General features: G+C 44.6%; 1 protein-coding gene across 12 annotated transcripts in view; it reads left to right on the top strand.

Moving 5' to 3' along the window:
• Inpp5b (inositol polyphosphate-5-phosphatase B) overlaps positions 1-15,904 on the top strand; it is a 62,342-nt gene that overhangs the window by 41,535 nt on the left and 4,903 nt on the right. For all 12 annotated transcript variants that reach the window (XM_060379576.1, XM_060379575.1, XM_060379577.1 and 9 more), the window contains 11 exons: positions 903-1,004; positions 2,031-2,145; positions 2,464-2,580; positions 3,131-3,318; positions 4,506-4,617; positions 5,472-5,581; positions 6,174-6,309; positions 9,894-10,004; positions 10,595-10,757; positions 14,221-14,456; positions 15,043-15,156. In XM_060379576.1, coding sequence (XP_060235559.1) covers positions 903-1,004; positions 2,031-2,145; positions 2,464-2,580; positions 3,131-3,318; positions 4,506-4,617; positions 5,472-5,581; positions 6,174-6,309; positions 9,894-10,004; positions 10,595-10,757; positions 14,221-14,456; positions 15,043-15,156 — 1,504 coding nt within the window. The remainder of the gene's footprint in view (positions 1-902; positions 1,005-2,030; positions 2,146-2,463; positions 2,581-3,130; positions 3,319-4,505; positions 4,618-5,471; positions 5,582-6,173; positions 6,310-9,893; positions 10,005-10,594; positions 10,758-14,220; positions 14,457-15,042; positions 15,157-15,904) is intronic.

Genomic DNA, 15,904 nt, shown 5'->3' with positions numbered 1-15,904 from the left:
CTTTCAGAGTTCCGCTGAGCTTTAAAAATCATTGCACTGGGACTATAAGGTGAAATAATATTGTTTCTAGGCATATGGTGAAGAAATAACCTCTGACCACTGGTGCCACTTTCTTTCCAAAAGGAATTATTAAGCGCTTTTCATTTTTTTTCCCTTCAGAGCACACAGGGCAAACATTTTGTGGCTTATGACTCGTCAATAGTTATTTAATGGAAGGAGGAATGTTCAGAGCAGGCTGGCTTGCTTTTCATTCATTCATTCATTCATTCATTCATTCATTCATCTATCTATCTATGAGTCAGTCTATCTGTCATTTGTCTGTCTATCTATCTATCTATCTATCTATTGACACTCTTTTTTAAACTCTTGTTTTATTTGGGATTCCTTAAAGCCTCTCCCTTCCAACCCTCTAACCCTAAGTAGGAGAGAGAAGGTTAATGGAACCACGTCCTGCAGGAGACAATTATCAGCTGTGGACAAGCTAAAGCCCAACTAAAATCCCACACTTGGGATTAAAACAAAAAAATATTTATATAACATAACTGAATTTACAAAGTAACCAAACCTTTCTCTACATCTATCTATCTGAGACAGTCTCTCACCGTGTAGCCATGGTTGTTGTAAACTCAGCATGCAGCTTACACTGGTCTGGAACTCACAGCAGTCCTCCTGCCTCACTGTCTCAGGTGCTGGGATTACAAGCATGTACAACCACATCTGGCTCAGAGAAGACCTACACTGTTTGCAGTTATCACAAATGCAGGCTGCTGGTCCCTCCTTGGTGCTGTAGTCATTGGTCTAGGTTAAACAGGACATTTCCTTTGTCTTAAAATGCCATTCCACAGAGACTGAACCCCAGACTTACTGTTTCCAAATCACTTATTGAGTCTCTTTGGTGACAGGTTTTTTGTGGGAACATACAATGTCAATGGACAGTCCCCCAAAGAATGCCTCCGGCCCTGGCTGAGCCACAGCACCCAGGCCCCCGATGTGTACTGTGTGGGGTGAGTGCTCCTCTTCTGTTCCTCTCAGTTTTTAAAAGAAGAGAGCCATGCTGAAGGAATGGGGACATGAACTGAGCCGAGTCTCCATGGCAGGTGAAGGAATTGAAACATGAGCTCCACTCAGGGACAGCTGCTTCTCTGTTCCATGTTCTTCCTGATACACAGATGTCTGGCCACATACTGTGCTTGGTATTTAAATGCTAATATTAATTTAGTATAACCTTCTGTTTGAAATTGGTGTGTCATTACTTGACATTCAACACATTTTTGTTCACACAGCAAACAAATATTTTTGCCAGGAAAGGAAGGTTTGCTAAAGTTTCATCAGTTAGTTGGTTTTGTTTATGTGTGTGCGTGTGTGCGTGTGTGCGTGTGTGTGTGTGTGTGTGTGTGTGTGTGTGTGTGTGTGTGTGTGTGCATGCATGACTATGTAAGCCAGAGGTCAATTTGTCATTCCCCAGTAGAGAGTTTGAGTGTGTGTGTGTGTTTAAGCGAAACAGAGAGACAGCAGATAGACAGGGTCTCTCTCTTTCTAGTTTGGGGTTCATTAAGTTAGGCTAGATTGGCTGATTAGCAAGCTCCACAGATCTATCTGTTTCTGCTTCTCAGCACTGGATGTGGATCACCATGCTTGGCCTGTGTTTTTTGTTTGTCTGTTTTTGTTTTTGAGATGGGGTCTCACTGGTATAGTTCTGGCTTGCTTTGGAGTTTTGTGTAACAGGTGTGTGTGTGCGAGTGTGTGCGAGTGCGCGCGCGCGCACACACACACACACACACACACACACACGTGCTTCCAAATGATTCAGTGGCTGTTTCCTGGAGAGGAAATGAGCTTATGTTCAGAGAAGCACCCAGTAAATCCCAAAATCCCACGGCATCTTATTCTCTGGTTCTCTTTGTTTTTACCCCCAACCGCCAGGGTCCAGCTGTTCATCTAGAAAGCTGGAACCCCAGTACCTGAGCAGATCTGGGCTGTGTTAGCTTCACGCTGCCTTTCTCTGGCTAACTGGCTGCCTCTCCGCACAGGTTCCAGGAGCTTGATCTGAGTAAAGAAGCCTTCTTTTTCCTTGACACCCCAAAGGAGGAAGAGTGGTTTAAGGCTGTGTCAGAGAGCCTCCACCCAGGTGCCAAGTATGCAAAGGTAAGGGTGGGTGGGGCTGGGACTCTGTAATGATCTGTACCCTACAAGGAAAGCCTGGGATAAACGCAAGGCATTTTTGTGAACCTCGAGTGGAAGCCATTCCTGGTCAGTCCCCAGTCCTTCAGAGGGGCCTGTCTGAGTGGAAAGGTGCAGGGTCTTGGCACTTGTAAGCGGCTTAGGGTGTCATGTAGCATGCTCAGTGAGTGGGACAGACTACTCAGTACCTGGCCTGGAAGAGGTGTGTTAGTGCCTGGGCAGCTCTCACACCACATTTCCCTTGGAATACTCATCACTTGAGAATTGGGCTCTGTGTTCCAGGTGAAGCTGATCCGGCTGGTTGGGATTATGCTGCTGTTGTACATCAAACAGGAACACGCAGCCTATGTCTCGGAAGTGGAAGCTGAGACTGTGGGGACAGGAATCATGGGGAGGATGGTGAGTCCGTGTTAATATTCTGCAAATTGGGGACCTTCACCCCAGTGTTTTGACTCCACTTCTTGAGATGCAGGAGCCATATAATCCCACCTAGGATGCTGCTGCTGCAGGCGAGCTGTACCCAGGGCTGGATTGAACAGGCAGCTCTGAAATCCAGCTAGTGCATTTCTTCACGCTGATAGTTAGTCAGTGCTAGCAGAGCCTCTGGTTAATCCGCATATACAGTATGCAACAGAAATTGTTTAGGCCCAAAGAAAACAGCCCCATAGGTTTGCAATTTCTTCTTCTCTCCTGGAGTCCTGCCCTCAGATCCCTCTGCAAGAGCTGAGCTGATGCAGCTGGCTCACCAGGAATACAGACAAAAGAACAGGCGGTTGAGATAGGCAGGCTCTGGCCTGAGCTTTCTGTGGAAATGGCAAGTCATTTGCTTGGGGATTTATAGTCTTATCTATTAGATAAAGAAAATAACCCCATAAGGTCATTCTGAAGACAAAGACAAAATGTTTTAAAAGCTGGAAAGTTTAAATGACTCTGGGGGTCCTTTCAATAGGGCAACAAAGGAGGCGTGGCAATCAGGTTCCAGCTGCACAACACCAGCATCTGCGTTGTGAATTCCCACTTGGCAGCCCACACAGAGGAGTACGAGAGGAGGAACCAGGATTACAAAGACATTTGTTCTCGAATGCAGTTCTCTCAGGTGGACCCGAGCCTCCCCCCTCTCACCATTAGCAAGCATGAGTGAGTCTGGGTTTCTCCCCTTCAGTCCCCACGTGTGACTGCCAGGGTGAGTTCTCCATCTTGGCCAGGAGGTGAATTCTGGAGGCTGGGTGTTTGCCAGCTCTTATTTGTCTGTTGGAAATTTCTGGCTTCCTAAATTACTATGTGGAAGACCTCTAGAATCATTGTCAAGCATTCCTTGTTTGTGGAGAGGCATGGGGTTTATTTGCCTAGAAATCTGCTTTGATTGAGCACCAGGAGCAAAGTAGCCAGACGGCTTTCATCTCACACACAGTCTGGAGCACTGTTTAAGCTTCCACACCTGTTCTTCTAGAGTACGTGCAGCTGAAAGTTGCACCTGTGCTTGTTGCCTTCCCTTGCTCGTTCCTTCTTGATTCCACTCATCAAAATCATCGTTGCAACTGCACAGAGCATATTGTACTAGTTTTCATTCATTCTTTTTATTTCATTTATCTGCAAAGCTTTGCTTTTTGTCTGATTTCAAAACCTTAGGATTTCAGACGTTATGGTCACAGTTGAAGTTTATGGATCTTCTTTTATAAAGAGGAGGAAGCCCCTAGGATCCTGTCAGAAGCAGTAGAACTGTCTCTGGCTTGTTGGTATTCTGGGAGCTGACTGGATGGCTGTTCTCCAGGGTACCTCGTAGGGAGCATGTCTTCTCTCTATTGGGAGGCTGCAGCTGGCATGGCCCTTTGTGTGCTTTTAGCCTGAGGATGCATTTGTTGGGGGAGAGTGTACACTGCTAGGCAGATTATTTAGTGACATGGGTTCTGGCTTTAGGTAGAGTAGTGGAGTTCATGGTGTGCCTGATTTCATCAGGGAGCAGCAGTAAGTATAATGAGCCACATGATGCAGCTTTTCCCAGGAGTGAAGAGTAAGCTAGTCAGTGATGTGGTGGGTAAATCCAGGCCCCACTATTAAAGTTAAGCTTTGCTGCAGAGAATTCTGTCTAGAAACAGGCTGAGAGTGTGTTTGTGGTCTGGAATGTAACACAGGGGGGTCCCTGGGTGACTGAGCCAAGACAATTGAGGCAGCAGTGTATTAGACCTGTTAGTCAGTGGGTGGGAAGGACAATTCTGCTTCAGGTAAGTCACTGTTTCACCTTGGTGTTCTGTCTGATGCATCCTAGATGAGAGAGGGTTAAAGCCCCTCCTAAATCCTGTCATCTTTGTGCTCTGTCCTCACAGTGTGATCTTGTGGCTGGGGGACCTCAACTACAGAATAGAAGAGCTGGATGTGGAAAAGGTGAAAAAGCTCGTGGAAGAGAAGGCCTTTCAAACCCTGTATGCATATGACCAGGTACAGATGGCCACGTGTCTGCCTCAGACAGCTACTCCTCTTCTGTAAGAGCACAGACCCTAGTTTCTCCTTCCTCATCTTGAGAGGTTTCCCAAAGGACCTGATGCTGTCTGCTTGCGTCTGTATTCCCCTCTGTTGGCTCTGTCCTAGAAGCACCTTGTATCCCTTGGAGTAAGAACACACTCTTTCTCTTTCACTCAAGAGATCAGGAGTTGGGGCCAAAAGAGCTTCACATTATTGATTTTCTTTCTTCAGTAAAGAAAGTACTTGGTACATTTAAGGTGATTTAATAATAATTGTCTTTAGAATGGGTCTCTTGCTCCTGCCTCCTCTTTGTCACCGGTTTTCTCCAGTATGAGCAAATTCTCTCAGTTCCTCTCTTCACTCAGGTGAGTCAGTTCTGCAGCCTGCTGTTCCCTACCATCATTTAGCGTAACATGTCTTTCTGAGAGCAATGGCCCCTTCACAGGCTGACAGAAGCCTGCATCTGACCTTCTTGCTGCTGTCCTCAGTAGACTTGAGAGTTCTTAGGTGATCAGAACTTTCCAGGATGCTGAAGCTGTCTTTCTTTTCCATCTGAGCTCTTCTTTCCTTCTTGACAACCTTGGCATCATTAGGTCAAAATCTTTCAATTCTCCACATTCCCACTGCAGAACAATTGAAGGGGAAGAGTCTTAACTTGCTGACTCTTTTATGAAATCATGTGTGTATTGACTCATGGAATAGGAATGATTTTCTCATGGTTCCTTTCCTTTTGAGGTAGGGCTTGGAATATAGACTGATTTCGCTGTCTCCACTAATCTCAGGTTTGACCTTTTATTCTGAAGGCGTCTCTCTCCCATTCTTTTGTACAGCTGAAAATCCAAGTGGCTGCCAGGACTGTCTTTGAAGGCTTCACAGAGGGCGAGCTCACCTTCCAGCCTACCTACAAGTACGATACTGGCTCTGACGACTGGGATACCAGGTGGGTCAGAGGTCACTTCAGGGGATTAAGGACATGGAAACCCACGAGTTCTGAAAAGTGCTGGCCCTCGTGGACCTGAAGAATCTTAGATCCCTCGGCTGCATGAACATGAGGGTTCTGTCTTATGGTCCTTGCCTGAGCCATGGCACTTGTCTTAGTTAGGGTTCTGTTGCTGTGAAGAGACACCATGACCACAGCAACTCTTATAAAGGAGAACATTTAATTGGGACTGGCTGACAGGTTCAGAGCTTTAGTTCATTATCATCATGGCAGAAAGCATGGCAGCATGCAGGCAGACATGGTGCTGGAGAAGGAGCTGAGAGTTCTGTGTCTTGATGTGCAGGCAGCACAAGGAGCCTGGGCATCACACTGGGTGTAGCTTGAGCATAGGAGACCTCAAAGCCTGCGCCCACAGTGACACACCTCCTTCAACAAGGCTATACCTCCTGATCTGATAGTGCCACTCCCTAATGGCCAAGCATTCAAACACATGAATCTATGGGGGCCATACCTATTCAAACCACCACAGCACTCAGTAAGCACTAGGCCCTACTGTTTCGGTGAGTGTGCCAGTGTGGACTTTGTATTTCAGCGAGAAGTGTCGTGCTCCTGCCTGGTGTGACCGAGTCCTGTGGAAAGGAAATAACATTACTCAGCTGAGTTACCAGAGCCACATGGCCTTGAAGATCAGTGACCACAAGCCTGTCAGCTCAGTGTTTGACATCGGGGTAGGTGGTCAGCTGGTTTTCTCTCTTATCCCTTCCTTTTAGCCTTGACTGTGGGAAGCTCTTTTTAGAAACTGCTTAAGGTCCTGGAGAGATGGCTCAGATATTAAAAGCCTTTACTGTTCTTCCAGAGGATCCAAGTTTGAATCCTAACACCCATGTTGACCTGCCCAGAACCACCTGTAACTCTAGCTCCAGGGAATCCAGGCATTGCATGCATGTGGTACATAGACATACATGCAGGCAAACATCCTGTCTTAGCCAGGGTCACTATTGCTGTGATGAAACATGATCAAAGAAACTCAGGGAGGAAAAGGTTTATTTGGCTTACATCACAGTAAGTCAGGACAGAAACTCACACAGGTTAGGAACCTGGAGGCGCAAGCTGATGCAGAGACCATGGAGGGATGATGCTTAGTGGCTTACTTCTCACAGCTGGACCACCAGCCCAGGGGTGTCCTTACATCCAGTGAGCTGGGCCATCCTCCATCAATCACTATTTAGTAAAACGTCCTGTAGGCTTGCCTACAGCCCCATCTTATAGAGGCATTTTCTTAATTGAGGTTTTTTTCCTATCAGGTGACTTTAGCTTGCGTCAAGTTCACATAAAACTAGCTAGCACACACCCTTATACAAAAAATAAAAATAAATGCATCTTTAAAAAGATGTAAGTGTAAAGTTAATTACTACTTGCTTTTATATACATCTGAATATTTCTGCTTACATGGAAGTTCCCAAAACTCTGGACTTTGTTTATGTGTTTGCAGCTGAGTGTGTTGGTATTCTGCATATAACACACAGATATTTCCCTTTTTTCTTTAGTAAAAGAGCTTACATTATACATATTCTGAGAAATCTTTTCCCTTCATTGAAAAGTTTTAGGGCTGGGGAATGTAGCTCAGTATAGTGCTTGCCTAGGTTGCATGAGGTGCTAGATTCAATTCCCAGACACAAACCAGATAAGGTAACACATACTTATAATCCCAGTGTTGTATAATGATTAATTAGGCCACACAACAGGTCTGGTATGAAAGAGATTTATTGTGGGAAGGGGGGGGGAGAGAGAGAGAGAGAGAGAGGAGGGTGCCCATGAAAGAGAAAGAGGCAGGAAGAGAGAGGTGAAGAAAGAAGAGTAAGACAGTGCATGACGGCTCTCTTAAAAAGGGCTGGTCCTTTTTTATCTGCCCTACAGTTGGCAGGGGATGACAGAGGTTGCCAGGCAACCTAAAAGCAGGCTATTAGAATAACACCCAGCACTCAGAAAGTGGAGGTAGGAAGAACAGGAATTCAGGATCATCCTTGACTACACAGGGAACTCTCTGTCTTCCACCACTTCCACCCCCAAAAAGAGAGAGAATATGCAGAAGTATCTGGAGTAGTGCAGAGCAGAGAAAAAGAAGACTGAGCATGGCCTGGGCTAGGGAAACTGGAGAGAATAGTGGTAATAGTGAGACAGAAGGATAGAGAATGGAGCACAGCAAGAGAGAAAGGGAGAGAAGGAGATGGGCAGATGTGGAGGGGATAGTGGCTTAGATTGGAAGGATGAGTAGCTGTGGGGAGAGAAAGGCCAACAGACTAGTGTGGACTTTGAAATATGTTACAGGTACTTGTGACACTCAGAGAGCCCGGAGGCCATCCTGGGCTTTGGTATTGTGATAGGCAGCACAAGTAGCCATATGTCACTTCTGCCAGAGGTAAGGGAGGTGATTGCTTTTGGTAGCTGGGAACTGGAATGTTGGCTTTTATCTAACCACAAGAAATCCTATAGTCTAGCTTGAACTCATTTCTAGGTATATGGACTAACAATTAGTGCCTACTCATTGATTAGTGTCTACTCCCAACAGCTCTTACTATATATTTTGTTGTTATTTTCAAGATAGGGTTTCTCTGTGTAACAATCATGGCTGTCATAGAAATCACTTTGTAGACCAGGCTGGCTTCAAAATCACAGAAATCTACCTGCCTCTGCCTCCTGGGACTAAAAACATGCACTTATTACCACTTGGCTTCTTACTGTTTTGTTTTTTTTTTAAGATTTATATTTTGGTGACAGGGACTCACTATGTAGACCAGGCTGGTGTCAAACTCAGAGATTTGGATTAAAAGCATATACCACCACCCAGGCAAGATTTATTTCTACTCTCTGTGTATAAGTATTTTGCCTGCATATATGTGCACTGCCTGCATGCTTGGTGCCCCCAGAGTCCAAGGCAGTGCATGAATTTCCTGGAAATAACGAGTTACAGATGCTTGTTAGCTACCATGTAGGTGAGGAAAACCAGGTCCTCTGTAAGAGCATCCTATGCTCTGAACTGCTAAGCCATCTCTCCAGCCCCAGTTCTTATGATTTTATACTTCCACCAACTGCATATGAGCTTATTTTCCCATAACCTTGCCAATAATCTTGAAATCTTTTTATGCAATACAGTGAGCAAGAGATAGAGGGAAAGAGGGAAAGGAACAACTCATTGTTATATGTTGCAGCTCCCTGCTGGCTAGTGAAGTCAGACATCCCAGTACCCATTATTTGTTTGCATGTCATCACCAGCAGCTTCTGGGTTGCTTCGTACCACCTGTTCTTGAAGGTGTAGGATAGATGCAGGTCAGAATATGAAGTAAGAGAAGAACCTAAGACTGGATGTGGTGGCTCTGGCTTTCCAGCTGGGTGTTGGAGGCCAGCCTATTCTTTTTTGGTTTGTTTATTTGTTTTTGTTTTTTTGAGACAGGGTTCCTCTGTGTAACAGCCCTGGCTGTCCTGGACTCACTCTGTAGACCAGGCTGGCCTTGAACTCACAGAGATCCTCTTGCCTATGCCTCCTGAGTGCTGGGATTAAAGGTGTGTGCCAGCACTGCTCTGCCATACATAGAGACCCTTTCTAAAAAGAGGTATGTGTGTGTGTGGGGGGGGAGATGACTAAGTCATGGTGCAATCATTATTTTATTGTTGAAAAAGGAAAAATAAAGTGTATATAATTAAAGTACAGAAGGGAGTGTCTGACATATTCTTCTCTGCTGATGAGTTTGGGTTAAAAGAGCTGAGAAATATATCTTTTTATCAAAACCATAGGAAAAAAATCCCGCTGCTGGCCTTTGGGTGGCAGCAAGCAGGACAGAGATAGAAACCCTGTGTCTTTTAGTGTAGACCTGAGACCAACAGGAGCAGTAGCCAGGACACTCCAGTGTCCTTCTGCTCACCAGGAGGCAGGCAGCCCAAGTAGCTGGGGATCTTTCTGAGTCTGACACTAATTGGGTTATTTGTAATTTTTAAAAGATTTATTTATTTGTTTATTATTTATACAGTTGTCTGCCTGCATGTGTGCCTGCACGCCGGATCTCATTATAGATGGTTATGAGCCACCATGTAGTTGCTGGAAATTGAACTCAGGACCTTTGGAAGAACAGTCAGTGTTGTTAACCTCTGAGCCTTCTCTCCAGTCCTAATTTGGTTATTTGTTAATGAGCTAAATCTACTTAGGTTTCACTTTCCGAAATGCTGTCACCACTTCCTGATGCCTTAAGAATCCTCACTACTGAGAAAAAAGAATAGACGGAAGGCTCCGCACTCAGTCTCAATGTTTTCCTCTCAGGTGAGGGTTGTAAATGAAGACCTCTACCGGAAAACACTGGAGGAGATTGTCCGATCCCTGGATAAGATGGAAAATGCCAACATTCCTTCTGTGACACTGTCCAAGCGGGAGGTAGGAAAGACCCAGACCCATTAAGAATATTTGGGGCTGGGCAATGTGTTGGGTGTGGCAGCATGGCCTTTATTTTATTCCAAGAATTTGGGAATTTGGCAGGTGGATCTTTGAATTCAGGCTAGCCTTGCCTGTTGCCAGTTCCAGAGATTTCAAGCCAGGGCTATAGAGGGAAACCGTTTCAAAAAATAAGTGAGGTTTACGGGAAGACACTTTCTGCTGTAGACATGTAGTTATTTGGCAGAGTGAGCTTGATCTTCAGGTTAAGGGGGCGATTTGAGGAAGGTGTTTTGAAAGTGGTTTGGATGTAGAAGATGAAAATTTTGCTTCAGGAAACTTACTTAAAAATACAAACCTGGGCTTTGGCCTCACTAGCCTTCGGTGGCCACTGTGCCTTCTCAGCTAAGTACATTTCAAAGACTTGCTTCTTCTTCCCAAGACAAGCACTTTTCCCCAGTCAGGGTAGATACAAAGCTCGTGAAGAGAGGGTGTTTTCTTCTCTTTCTCATAGGTACTGACTAGAAAAGAAAGGTTTCTCTTTCTCTTTTTCTCTTCCTCGCTGGTTCTGACTAGACCTTCTTTGTTCCCAGTTCTGTTTTGAGAATGTGAAGTACATGCAGTTGCAAACCGAGTCCTTCACGATTCATAATGGCCAAGTGCCCTGTCAGTTTGAATTCATCAACAAGCCTGATGAGAAGTCCTACTGTAAGCAATGGCTGACTGCCAAACCCAGCAAAGGCTTCCTCCTGCCAGGTAACCCGTCTCTCCCTACGCTCTGTGCTCTGAGTGCGCTACATGTCCTTTTTATTTTTCTGGTAAGCTTTTTGCTTCTGAATGCTTTATTCTCTGCCTGAAACTCTTTTGGTTTTGTTTCTGTTTTTCAAGAAATGCTTTCTCTATGTAGCCCTGGATGGCCTGGAACTCACTCTGTGGACCCTGCTGACCTTGAACTCAGAGACCCACCTGCCTCTACCACCCGAGTGCTGGGGATAAAAGGCGTGTGCCACCACTGCTTGGCTTTGTTTTGTTTTTAAGACAAAGTCTCTCTATTATGCAGCCCTGGCTATCCTGGAACTCACTGTGTAGACCAAGGTGGTCTCACAGAGATCTACCGGCCTCTGCTGGCTCTGAAACTTTATTTTTTATTTTTTATTTAACTTTTATTAATTATACTTTATTCATTTTGTATCCCCTCATAAGCCCCTCCCTCCTCCCCTCCCGGTCCTACCCTCCCCCCCTTTCTGCATGCATGCCCCTCCCCAAGTCCACTGATAGGGGAGGTCCTCCTCTCCTTCTTTCTGATCTTAGTCTATCAGTTCTCATCAGAAGTGGCTGCATTGTCAGGGTTCTAGGTTATCTCCATGAGTAGTCCTTGGTTGGAGTATGAGTCCCTGGGAAGTTCCCTGTGTTCAAATTTTCTTGTTCTGTTGCTCTCCTTGTGGAGTTCCTGTCCTCTCCAGCTCTTACTATTTCCCACTTCTTACATAAAATTCCATTCACTCTGCCCGTCAGTTGGCCATCAGGCTCAGCATCTGCTTTCACAGTCTGCATGGCAGAGGCTTTCAGAGGCCCTCTGTGGCAGGTTCCTAGGTTGTTTCCTGTTTTCTTCTTCTGGCTTTCAGAGGCCCTCTGTGGCAGGTTCCTAGGTTGTTTCCTGTTTTCTTCTTCTGGCTTTCAGAGGCCCTCTGTAGCAGGTTCCTAGGTTGTTTGCTGTTTTCTTTTTCTTCTGATGTCCATCCTCTTTGCCTTTCAGGATGGGGATTGAACATTTTAGTTCGGGTCCTCTCTTTTGCTTAGTATGTTTAGATGTACAGATTTTAGTGGGTTTATTCTATGTTGTATGTTTATATGAGTGAGTATATACCGTGTGTGTCTTTTTGCTTCTGGGACAACTCACTCAGGATGATCCTTTCCAGGTCCCACCATTTACCTGCAAATTTCATGATTTCCTTAATTTTTCATTGCTGAGTAATACTCCATTGTATAGATGTACCATAATTTCTGCATCCATTCTTCAGTTGAGGGGCATCTGGGCTGTTTCCAGCTTCTGGCTATTACAAATAAAGCTGCTACAAACATGGTTGAGCAAATGTCCTTTTTGTGTACTTGAGTCTATTTTGGGTATATGCCTAGGAGTGGTATGGCTGGATCTTGAGGAAACGCTATTCCTAGTTGTCTGAGAAAGCGCCAGATTGATTTCCAGAGTGGTTGTACAAGTTTACACTCCCACCAGCAGTGGAGAAGGGTTCCCCTTTCTCCACAACCTCTCCAGCATGTGTTGTCACTTGAGTTTTTGATCTTGGCCATTCTGATGGGTGTAAGGTGAAATCTTAGGGTTGTTTTTATTTGCATTTCCCTAATGGCTAATGAGGTTGAGCATTTCTTTAAGTGCTTCTCTGCCATTCGATATTCCTCTACAGAGAATTCTCTGTTTAGCTCTGTTCCCCATTTTTCAAGTGGATTTCTTGGTTTGCTGCTTTTCAGCTTCTTTAGTTCTTTATATATATTGGATATATGAATCCTCTGTCAGATAAAGGGTTGGTGATGATTCTTTCCCAATCTGTAGGCAGTCGCTTTGTTTTGATGACTGTCCTTTGCTTTACAGAAGTTTTTCAATTTCATGAGGTCCCATTTATTGATTGTTGCTCTTAGAGCCTGTGCTGTTGGTGTTCTGTTCAGGAAGTTTTCTCCTGTACTAATGAGTTCTAGGGTATTCCCCACTTTTTTTTTCTAGCCAATTTAATGTGTCTGGTTTCATGTTGAGGTCTTTGATCCACTTGGACTTCAGTTTTGTGCAGGGTGATAAGCATGGATCTATTTTCATTTTTCTACATGTAGACATCCAGTTGGACCAGCACCATTTGTTGAAGATGCTATCTTTTTTCCATTCTATGGTTTTGGCATCTTTGTCAAAAATCAGGTGTCCATAAGTGTGTGGGTTTATTTCTGGGTCTTCTGTTCAGTTCCATTGATCCACCATTCTGTTTCTATGCCAGTACCATGCAGTTTTTATAACTGTTGCTCTATAGTACAGCTTGAGATCAGGGATGGAGCTACCTCCAGAAGATCTTTTATTGTAGAGGATTGTTTTAGCAATTCTTGGTTTCTTGTTATTCCATACAAAGTTGAGAATTTTTCTTTCCAGGTCTGTAAAGAATTGTGTTGGCAATTTGATAGGAATTGCATTAAATCTGAGATTGCTTTTGGTAAGATGGCCATTTTTACCATGTTAATCCTGCCAAGCCATGAGCATGGGAGATCTTTCCATTTTCTCATATCTTCTTCTAATTCTTTCTTCAGAGACTTGAAATTTTTTTCATACAAGTCTTCGACTTGCTTGGTTAGGGTTACACCAAGGTACTTTATGTCATTTGTGGCTATTGTGAAGGGTGTTGTTTCTCTAATTTCTTTCTCAGCCCTTTTGTCTTTTGTATACAGGAGTGGTACTGATTTTTTTGAGTTAATTTTGTATCCGGCCACTTTGCTGAAGGTGTTTATCAGCTGTAGGAGTTCCCTGGTAGAATTTTTGGGGTCACTCATGTATACTATCATATCATCTGCAAATAGTGATAATTTGACTTCTTCCTTTCCCATCTGTATCTGAAACTTTATTTATTTTCCCCAAATCTCTATATCTGACCTTACCCATATATAAAATGTAAAGTGTTAAGGAGCATGTGTTCAGTTTCAAGAACGTTTTACTCACTTGTGTGCTTCATAGTCTTAGGGCAGGTGCTGCTAATTTAGGGGCCATCTCTACTGCCACTCCATGATTAGTAGTTATCTAGAAATGGTAACAGGCCCCAGAGTGTAATATACCCATCATATGGCAAGAGGATTAAGGGTTTTTCCTGGCTACTTCCCAGAAGACAACTTCCCTAGATCTTCAAAGGGGCATAGGTTTTCATCTTACCTATTCCAGTGCTGGTCCTTTAATCCATGTCTTCTTATTGGACTCATTCTCCTGGGCTAAGCCACGCTACTTTGTATGTGAGTTTGCTGGCGCTGGTCTGTACAGTTTGCATGTGTTATCTTCACATTTCCAGGCTGGACTTGTGCACATTTTGTGTTTCTCCAGTGTAAAGCACACAGGTCTGTGTTGGTTGATCTTCTGTTTACCCTCTTAACTCTTCCTGTCTTACTGTCTGCCCTCCTGCCTTTCGCTCTTTCTCTTGACTGCTCCCTAGCTGATGTTACTTTTAAACTTTTTCTGCAGATTCTCACATTGAGATTGAGTTGGAACTCTTTGTAAATAAGTCTACTGCCACAAAACTCAATTCAGGCAAAGACAAAATTGAAGACATTCTGGTTTTACACTTGGATCGGGGAAAGGATTACTTTTTGTCCGTGTCTGGGAACTACCTGCCCAGCTGTTTTGGTTCTCCCATTCATACATTGTGCTACATGAGGGAGCCAATCTTGGATCTACCGCTGGAAACTGTTAGCGAGCTGGTGAGTAATAGGCCCAGAGGAAACGTGGTATAGGGCAGTGTGGGTCAAACACTGTATTTCTATATCTACCTTCCTGGACATAAGTATTTTGCAGCCTCCTAGAGCTTGCTTAGTATCAATGCAATAAGCCATCCCACAGTCAAAATGACAGTGAGACTTCACCCATGACTCTTGCTTTTTCTGCTGGTCTAGCCTAGGCTCATTTGTGCCAGGCTGTAGACCTGGAGCTTGGCCTCAGACATTTGGGCTCACAAGTGTGGACTCTTTCCTCACTGGGTCACACAGCCTCTCTGGTTCTAACAGTGGAATGCTGGAAGAACTTTTTTCAATGAAGTTAGGGCATATACTACATTCATCAAAGCTGCTTGTCATGATTCTCCCCCTTCCCCCCATCCTTAAAAATCACCTTTTGTCACCTGGGCTTTTCTTTTTCTTTTTCTTTTTTTATCCTTTGGAATGTTTGGGTAGTGGCCTGAAGAGTTTCCCTTTCTGTTGTTTGCTGTCCCCTGTCATGCATTTTCCTAAAGCCAGCCTGGTAGAAGTTCCACCTTGTCATGACTTGTCATAATTTTTTTTTTCTTTGGAGACTTTGATGCCAGTGGAGGCTGCAGATGACAGGAGCCATTTGGAAAACCCCATGGAAATCCCCAAAGAACTCTGGATGATGGTAGATTACCTCTATAGAAATGGTATCCAGCAGGTAGGTGGCTAGTCAAATCTAGCTGGGACCAGGCTGCCTTGAGAAAGATCTTGTACATTTTGTGTGGAAAGCTTTTGTCTGTGGAGCATTGTTCTGTCCGAAGGGGTTGAGTGCCTGTTTGATACTTGATCTTGACTTCCCGTGGGAAGCAAAGCATCCTTCCCAGGGGTTTGTTTCTTCCCCAGGCCTCTTCTTGGTCCCGCTAGAGGGCTTCTGAGTGCCTCCTGGGAGGTAATTTTGGTGTCTTTTGCGGGAACTCTCACCTGATTCTGAGAATGGGAGGCGCTAGCTTGTTGACAGTTCTGGCAGGGGAAAGGTGGAACCCCAGGCTATGAGTCTGGAAGGCTGATTTCTGGAGAGATTTAGGCAGGCTTTACTGGAAATTGTTGACTTAGCTAGAGGTTTGTCCAGGCGTCAAAGCCAGGAATGAAAGAGGGTCACAGGAGGCTGGCAGGCTGGGGAGAATGCAGGGATCACAGACAGGCACCCAGGCACAGGACATCACACAGTGTATACAGAGGTAGGTAGGCTGGTAAAGGCAAAGACTCTTGCCTCTGATCTCAAAGCCATGTTTTTAGAAGTTTTAATTTTGTAACAAAATACATTCATATTCTCTCCATCTCCCTCCCTTTCTGTTCTCCTGCTGCTTCTCCCTTCATTCTCCTTCCCTCTCCTCTCTCTACTCCCTTTCTCTACCCTCCAGTGCTCAGGCCTCATATATGTTAGGCAAGTGCTCTCTACTAAGCTA

The sequence above is a fragment of the Meriones unguiculatus genome, chromosome 3, assembly GCF_030254825.1.
Source record: "Meriones unguiculatus strain TT.TT164.6M chromosome 3, Bangor_MerUng_6.1, whole genome shotgun sequence".
NCBI classification, from domain to species: Eukaryota; Metazoa; Chordata; class Mammalia; order Rodentia; family Muridae; genus Meriones; species Meriones unguiculatus.
Note: the sequence above shows the minus strand (reverse complement) of the source record. Positions and strands in the feature narration are given on the sequence as shown.